General features: G+C 50.3%; 5 protein-coding genes across 5 annotated transcripts in view; 2 read left to right on the forward strand and 3 right to left on the reverse strand.

Moving 5' to 3' along the window:
* Positions 1-860, reverse strand: part of UREG_02329 (uncharacterized protein) — a gene marked incomplete at both ends in the record, with an annotated part of 1,664 nt that extends 804 nt beyond the window's left edge. The window contains one exon of the mRNA XM_002542767.1: positions 66-860. Coding sequence (XP_002542813.1) covers positions 66-860 — 795 coding nt within the window. The remainder of the gene's footprint in view (positions 1-65) is intronic.
* A 611-nt stretch (positions 861-1,471) lies between these two features.
* UREG_02330 (uncharacterized protein) lies at positions 1,472-1,860 on the forward strand (the record flags this gene model as incomplete). The annotated part of the gene is made up of 2 exons (XM_002542768.1): positions 1,472-1,576; positions 1,666-1,860. The coding sequence occupies 2 exons, from the start codon at positions 1,472-1,474 to the stop codon at positions 1,858-1,860; spliced, it is 300 nt and encodes a 99-aa protein (XP_002542814.1).
* Positions 1,861-2,075: 215 nt separating this feature from the next.
* On the reverse strand, positions 2,076-2,417 carry UREG_02331 (uncharacterized protein; the record flags this gene model as incomplete). The annotated part of the gene is made up of 1 exon (XM_002542769.1): positions 2,076-2,417. The coding sequence occupies one exon, from the start codon at positions 2,415-2,417 to the stop codon at positions 2,076-2,078; it is 342 nt and encodes a 113-aa protein (XP_002542815.1).
* Positions 2,418-3,611: 1,194 nt separating this feature from the next.
* On the forward strand, positions 3,612-5,378 carry UREG_02332 (serine/threonine-protein phosphatase PP-Z2; the record flags this gene model as incomplete). Its single annotated transcript, XM_002542770.1, has 3 exons — positions 3,612-5,051; positions 5,112-5,264; positions 5,349-5,378. 3 exons carry the CDS (start codon positions 3,612-3,614, stop codon positions 5,376-5,378), a joined length of 1,623 nt encoding a protein of 540 aa, XP_002542816.1.
* A 1,257-nt stretch (positions 5,379-6,635) lies between these two features.
* UREG_02333 (uncharacterized protein) overlaps positions 6,636-7,344 on the reverse strand; it is a gene marked incomplete at both ends in the record, with an annotated part of 3,029 nt that continues 2,320 nt past the window's right edge. Inside the window, 3 exons of the mRNA XM_002542771.1 lie at positions 6,636-6,667; positions 6,714-6,737; positions 6,905-6,939. Of these exons, the coding sequence (XP_002542817.1) occupies positions 6,636-6,667; positions 6,714-6,737; positions 6,905-6,939 (91 nt within the window). The remainder of the gene's footprint in view (positions 6,668-6,713; positions 6,738-6,904; positions 6,940-7,344) is intronic.

A 7,344-nucleotide genomic window follows, 5' to 3' on the forward strand; every position in this document is an offset into this window, starting at 1 on the left:
TGCAGATGAAAATTTCCCCCCCAAGCAAGAAATTCGCTATGGCCTTCATAGCGTTGACTAGTAACTTCCGGATCAAGTGGTTTCTCTTTTAGAACATCAACGGCTGAAATCAGTCGGGCCTCATCAAAGGAAGACATGTCAAATATTGTAACCATCCCATCTGGCTTTTGCAAAGCACGGTGTAAGGGCGACAAGGGTGTATCGAAGAGTGAAATGAATGGTGTGTCTCCTTTGAATCTTGATAGGTGTACGTGGGCATAACCATTCACGACACATGGATCAGAATCTAGAGGCGGAACGTTTTTCTTATGTGCCCATAGGCCAGCAACAAAATGAGTTGGAGAATTGAAGCCATTGCTCTCCGCACTCCAGAACCGAAACATAAGACGCGGTTGTCTGCTATCCGGGTTGCATTTTAACGAGGGAACTGGGGGTGGCGATGTTGGGGATGGGGCTGATTGTGCAAAAGAATAATCCTGAGAAAATGTTTGTTGGTCGTTTGTGCTGTTTCGGTTTTCTTGGAGAGAAACAGCAAGTGTCTCGGCCACTGTGACGATATCCCGAATGACTGCAAACTGGGTCGTTGTCAAAGTTGAATCCGAGTGAATCTGACTCCAAATCGGGGAATTTTTATTTCGTAGCGTATGCCACTGTGCTTGCAGTATTCTTCCAGGCATCCCGTCATAGTATCTATGTCGCCCAAGCTGGTGTTTAAATAGCTCACTGAATATTTTCCCGAGGTCATTCCAGGAATTGTCATAGTACTTTCTTAACAGGCACACCACCTGTCGCTGGCGATCCGTCCACTCATGCCGGCGCGGCGGTTCCCGAAGGTCAAGTGCGACAACGGAGTCAGACATTGTGAGTTTGGTAGGATGTGGGGGTGAGAAGCAATATTAGAAATTGAACGGATAGACCGTTAAACTGCGTAGTTGGAAAGCACGACTGGATCCTTGGCTGTCAAAACGAGAGATGCTAGGGCAAAGCACAGTCACAGAGCATAAGGAGAGTGCAAAGAGGAGGACGACGAGGAACGAGTCGAATATGAAGGAAGAGGAAGAAGAGGAGGCGAGAGGGCAGAGAGAAGCGATATAAGGGAACAGAATGCCATGAGGGGAAAGTGTTACTGACTCCAGGTTTGTGTTCTGCATTGTGTTGTTTTATCCAGGAATGCCGCCACGGGGCTCCTGGATCAGACATGGCCTGAGGACTTGCCGTGTTTTGCGAGCCAACAGGGGCACGGCTGGCAGAAGAGAGGCTGCCCGGCGGTTTAGGCACTGCAGTTGCAGCACTGCCGCTGTGTTCGCCATCACCATCGCCGTTTTAAGCCAAAGTCGAACCCGGAGCTACCGCGGAGTTAAGCCATCACGTGACAATTTGCTTAGTCACCTGGTTAGTTGCCATATTTGGCTGCGAAACCGTCAATGGCTGTTTACTGATCTGTCTGTCTGTCAGTAGCCACGCTGCGAACATGGACAATGCCCACTCGTACCTCGAGTCACTGCTGAATAAGACTCTGCGGCTTCACACCTCAGACACTCGTCTGTTCGTGGGCATCTTCAAATGCACCGACAATGTGAGTTTCTTCGAGGGCTGATTCCAGCGGTCCCTGTGTCAATATCCCATCTGTCTCACAAATAGAACGTGGGGGCTTGCACTGCGTAGGATCGGAATATCATTCTCGCAAACACCTACGAATATCGCTACCCAACGCCCGCTGCTTTGAACGAAGCGATCCGCCAGCAGGGCCAGGGGGAGTCGGAAGTGGTCACGGCCGACATGACAACCCGCTTCATCGGACTCGTGGTGGTTCCTGGGCGGCACATCACGAAAATCGAGCTGGACGAGCCCTCCAGATAAACACAAGCGGCGTCGGTACCGGGGAGCAATCATTGGATGCCCATCCGATGCAGAAGAAAAACGTCGCCCAAGAAAACGGGCAAAAGTCACAAGGTCACCCGACGAATGTACCAATGGAGCCCGCGCAGCGTCCCAACCGTGGGCCCTTGGCGTGAGTCCGCAAGGGAATGGCAAGAGAGCGCGACGGAGAGATAGTATATTAATAGGCCACGTCCTCATACACCAACCAGTGCTTGAAGTCTTCCGCTGTAGAAGTTTCCAAATGTGTAACTAGTAGATCTGTGCGTTCCGGAGGTCCCGCGTATCTCAAGAGGAACATAGCCGTAATTGGTTGACGAAAAACGTCTTTTGAGGGCCATGCCTGGATCGTTTTGAGCGATATTGGGCGGCGGTCCTGCGATCAGACACTTGGACCAGGATTGTGAACGAAGCTGCGGCTCTCTCGTCTGTCCGCCGCGTCTCGACGGTCCCGATCTTGACGAGAAGGCCCGTCGAGTGGCCCGACTGCCCAGGCCGATCGACACTGCAAGATGCCCCGATGCGGCGCTTGAAGCCATGGTGTTCCGCTCATCAGCCAGCAGCACTCCATTGGGCGACGCTGGGCTCGCTACCCAGCCCGGGCCATACGGAATCAAAAGCGAGGACTGCAGCGCCAACGGGGGGAAATCAGAGGGAATCCCAGAGACCACGTATCACAGTTATCAGAGCGCGAATGCTTATATCTTGTCTGTTCAAAACACCCGTTGTTGCCATCATGACGCCACCGTGCCTCTGGCTGCTGTTGTCAGACTCTAATCGCTGGGCGTGCATGGCGGAGAGGCCCAGCAGACATGCTTTGTGAGACGGCGCAAAGGCTTGATCGTGGTTGTGCCACCGGATGCTGTCATTGGGAGGAGAGGAGAAAAGAGAGCAGCATAGTCCGTGGGTAGAGAATAGTTGGCTTCTGCTGCTTTATTTAGAGGAATTCGTATGAGGAGCTTGGTAACTATCTCACTAGTTGGTGATTTGTGCTGAGAAAGTCTAGATCTTCTCCCATCCGCAGTGTCTCTGTTTCGTCTCATCATCTTTCCGTCTTGTCTTCACAACAGTTGCTTCAGTGCTTCACACACTCCATTTCTATCTCTCACACACGCCTTGCTGCCTCTCTGAGTTCTTCTGCCGCCCGGTACCTGCAGGTTGTGCTGGATCGAGCTGCCGGTGACCCATGACACCGCCAACGCCACTCCCACGGCCGTCCTGCTCTCGACCCCAGAAACATCTCAAGGCGCTTCCCGGCCCATCGTGCTCGTAGGCACACTCTCCGCGCTGCTTCTTCACACTGCCGGCTTTCGCCACAGACGCCCTCTCCCACGACCAAGCTACGCTTCCCGTTCCATGTGAGAGACTTTCCCCAGCTCGAGCCCCTCGAATCCTTCCTGCCAGCCGCTTTCCTCGCTCTCTCTTCCCCCGTGCTCGAATCGAGCAGCAAAAATCATCGAACCTGGAGCCTTTTCGCCGCCACCACCGCGTCCCTTTCGTGCCCTTCCCTCACGATAACTACGATCGACGGCTGATCGTTTCTCTGACCAAGTCGTCCAAGAGGTTGGCGCGAACGACCGTTGTCGTGGAAGCGAGTTTCATCTGCTTCCTGTCTACGCTCTTCGAGCCACCCTAATTGGAGTAATCGCACACTCGCACATCCTGCCTCTACCCAGCCATTTCGTTCGCTTGTCTGAGTAACTCTACCGTCGTTTGCCGCTTGGCCTTGTATCATGGGCCAGCAGCAATCCAAAGGGAGTGGCTCCCGGATACCGGGGGCCATCGCCCCCGATAAAGCCGGTCCGGACTCCTTACAATCCTACCCTTCCTTCTCTCGATCCGATACAAAGGATTCAGGCCGCTCAATTCGCGGCTCCATTCGGTCCAAAATCCCCGGGACCAGCAAAAGCGACAAGTACGACAGCCCCAGGACCTCGAACGGGAATCTGTCGCGAGGGGATATGGGAAATGGAGACAAGTCAGATGCCGCCTCTGTCCGGTCAACGCCCTCTCGCTCCACACGAGCTGCCTCGAATGCTTCCGTCATCACAGACCAGTCTGCCATTTCTCAAGATGAAGAAGAGCCCCAATCGCCGGTCGCGCCAAACCCTCCGCCATCACCTCCGCAGTCGGCCTCCCTGGGGCGTGGCCACGAGAATGTCGATGCCGCACAGAGGTCCGGCGAAGTGGACCACGTATCTGAAGCGCCGCCAACTGGCGCAGGACAGTCAACGGTCTCCCAGAAACCCGGCGAATCTATCCTTGTCAAAAGAGATAACATGATCAACCCCGTTCTTCGCGAATTTAACGGGTCTTCAACCCCGGATAGCGTTAGCATGAATGGTTCCCCCATGGGGATTGGGTCGTTGAAGTCTATCGATGTTGATGATATGATTACACGGCTCTTAGATGCCGGGTATTCAGCCAAAGTCACCAAGGCAGTGTGCCTGAAGAATGCAGAAATTATTGCCATTTGTGCTGCCGCACGGGAACTCCTCCTTTCGCAGCCCGCCCTGGTTGAACTTGCAGCGCCGGTTAAGATTGTTGGCGATGTCCACGGGCAATATACAGACTTGATCAGGCTTTTTGAAATGTGTGGTTTCCCTCCTGCCTCGAACTATCTATTCTTGGGTGATTATGTCGATCGCGGCAAGCAAAGCCTGGAGACTATTCTTCTTCTGCTTTGCTATAAACTAAAGTACCCTGAGAACTTCTTCTTGCTGCGCGGGAACCATGAATGTGCCAATGTCACTCGTGTCTACGGTTTCTACGACGAGTGCAAACGCAGATGCAATATAAAAATATGGAAAACTTTCGTCGACACTTTCAACTGTCTCCCAATTGCATCGATTGTTGCTGGCAAGATTTTCTGTGTTCACGGTGGTTTGTCCCCGAGCTTGTCGCACATGGATGACATCCGTGGTATCGCCCGACCTACAGATGTGCCCGATTATGGATTGCTGAATGACCTACTCTGGAGTGACCCGGCGGATATGGAGGAGGATTGGGAGCCCAACGAGCGAGGTGTGAGTTACTGTTTTGGTAAAAAGGTTATCATGGATTTCTTGCAGCGTCACGATTTTGACCTTGTCTGCCGAGCACACATGGTGGTGGAAGATGGATACGAGTTCTTCAACGATCGAATCTTGGTCACTGTGTTCTCCGCTCCCAATGTGAGTATATACTCTCGCCCTTAAATCAAGGTCGTACCTAACTAATGATGCTTGGGATAGTATTGCGGAGAGTTTGATAATTGGGGCGCTATCATGTCCGTGTCTGCGGAATTACTCTGCAGCTTCGAGCTTCTCAAACCCCTGGACTCGAGTGCTCTAAAGAGCCACATCAAGAAGGGTAGGAACAAGCGAAACAGCATTTTGAACAGCCCGGTAAGCCCGCCTTCTCTGTACCTCGCAGCCAAATCTCGTTCCCCTTTAGCATCAGTTGTTTTGAAAGCTACTAACACAATACAGCCTGCTTTGGTATCCGCCCAAAGTTATTAGCATTGATTACACTGCTTCCTACGATACTTCACTTTACACCTTTGGACTTGAGTCGTTTTAGTCATAGGATGCTCGATCACGCGGCTAGGGACCTCACATCTTCCTGTACTACAACCGCGCGTCATTTGAGTTGCAGTTTTCATAACCCTTCTAAGTCTGATATCGATCATCTTCACGGTCCTAGCTTGATTAGGCTATTCCGTGACTCCTCGATTCCCACATCAGATCTTTTACTACAACACCTTTGCCTTGGATTTGAACTGGGAAACCACACCGCCTCAGATCGCCATGCCCTGATTACACAAACCAGGCCTACGTTTACAACTTACACTGCTCGGAGAACCATATCCAACTAATGCGGGTCTGGCTCTGGCTTCCAGCCTCCTTGCTGTGTCGCGAGACTCAATTCTTCCATCTATTTAGCGATCTCATAACCTCCCGCCCCTGGCGCATTGCACCGAACCTTGGAGGCCCCCCGCCCCCAGCCCAAAAACATTGTACGAATGCCAACTTTTGAGGCTTTGACCGGCTCCGTACCGACTCTGCAGATCTTATAACGGGATAAAGCGACAAATGCAGCTCGTTTTCCTTGGTTCTTCTTCCTTTTTTTCCCCCATAGCTGTTACTCTCTTCGTACGCCCCCCTCGCGGTTTGCTGTTTTCGGGGGGGCATGTAAGCCTGCTTCTCTGTGTGACATAAAGTGCTTTTTTTTTCATGACCGATGCTTGATTACGGATGTATCACCCTGATAATGCTGTGTGGCGCTGGGAGAACAATTGTACCGTCCATAATGGCCGAGTTTGCGCTTTTTAAGTGTGTCCCTTTTTTTAAAAACCCCTAGCTTCTGCATTTGTTTATTTGCAAGCGGGGTCTGACGTAAATAACTATTCAATGTCCGCGCCCGGCCCTTGTGGATGAACGAGATTGCAATGGTTTGACAGATCCTGTGGTCCGCGTTTTTTTCTTTCCTTTTTCCCCTTTTTTCCTTCCTATTTGATTTATGCCTGTTTCTAGCTGATAATTTGCGTCTCTGTATTGAGAAAAAAATAAAAATAAAGGAAAAAGAAAAATTCATGAGGGAAAATTCACTATTCTGCTATTTGTGTGTTTGCAGGTTTGATGTCCCTGTTTTTGTCATTGCGGTTTACTTTCTTTTACTGTCTAATGTCTAAAGTCAACAATGGTTTCTCTTTTTTTTTTCACTTTCCACACCTCCCTGTTTCCCTTGGGCTGAGAGATACTAGACATGTGAATGCTTCAATGGTCGAACGGAATGATATAACTATCATCTGGAATCAAAATCAGGTGAAATATGGGAATTTATCCAATACATACATATGCGTAAACTGTAGTCCCGCCCTAATTCACAGCAGTAGTAATAATAGCGCAGTTAAACATAAAAGAGAAACTAGGTAGATGGTACACAAGATGCATGGAGTCAAGGTGTGGACTTGGCTCCAAGGGCAGAGGGACGAATAATGATATGAAACAATAACAAAGAGGAAAGACTTGCTTAATCCACATACAAGGAAAAGCTGAAAACAACATGTTGACGGCTAAACTGAAACAAAAGTTTAAAGAAAAGCTTCTCACTAGGCTCACAGTGGCAGAGAGGTTGCTTCAACACAAAGGGGGGAAAGAAATGGGGTAAGTAAAGATAAATCACGAAAATCGAAAAGCTCTCTGAAGTGAATAAGATGACATCCCATCCTGTCGCTGAATAGATAGGACGAACAAAAACGGAGGCTGCTACTTAGTAAACCAATGCCAGTTATCCACACTGATCTCACAAAACCCACAACAATACCCCAATTTGATACATGAATTCATAGTATAGAGATCAAGGAGCATGGGGGGCTGTGCCAGAAATTAAAATATTCAGACAGCTGTCATCCAACAGGTTTATCGCTAGATGTCTCCGAGATCTTCGCCGGAGCTTGTCCCGAGGACACTAATGTGAGCGGAA

Source organism: Uncinocarpus reesii, genomic scaffold, assembly GCF_000003515.1.
Source record: "Uncinocarpus reesii 1704 scaffold_1 genomic scaffold, whole genome shotgun sequence".
NCBI lineage: Eukaryota > Fungi > Ascomycota > Eurotiomycetes > Onygenales > Onygenaceae > Uncinocarpus > Uncinocarpus reesii.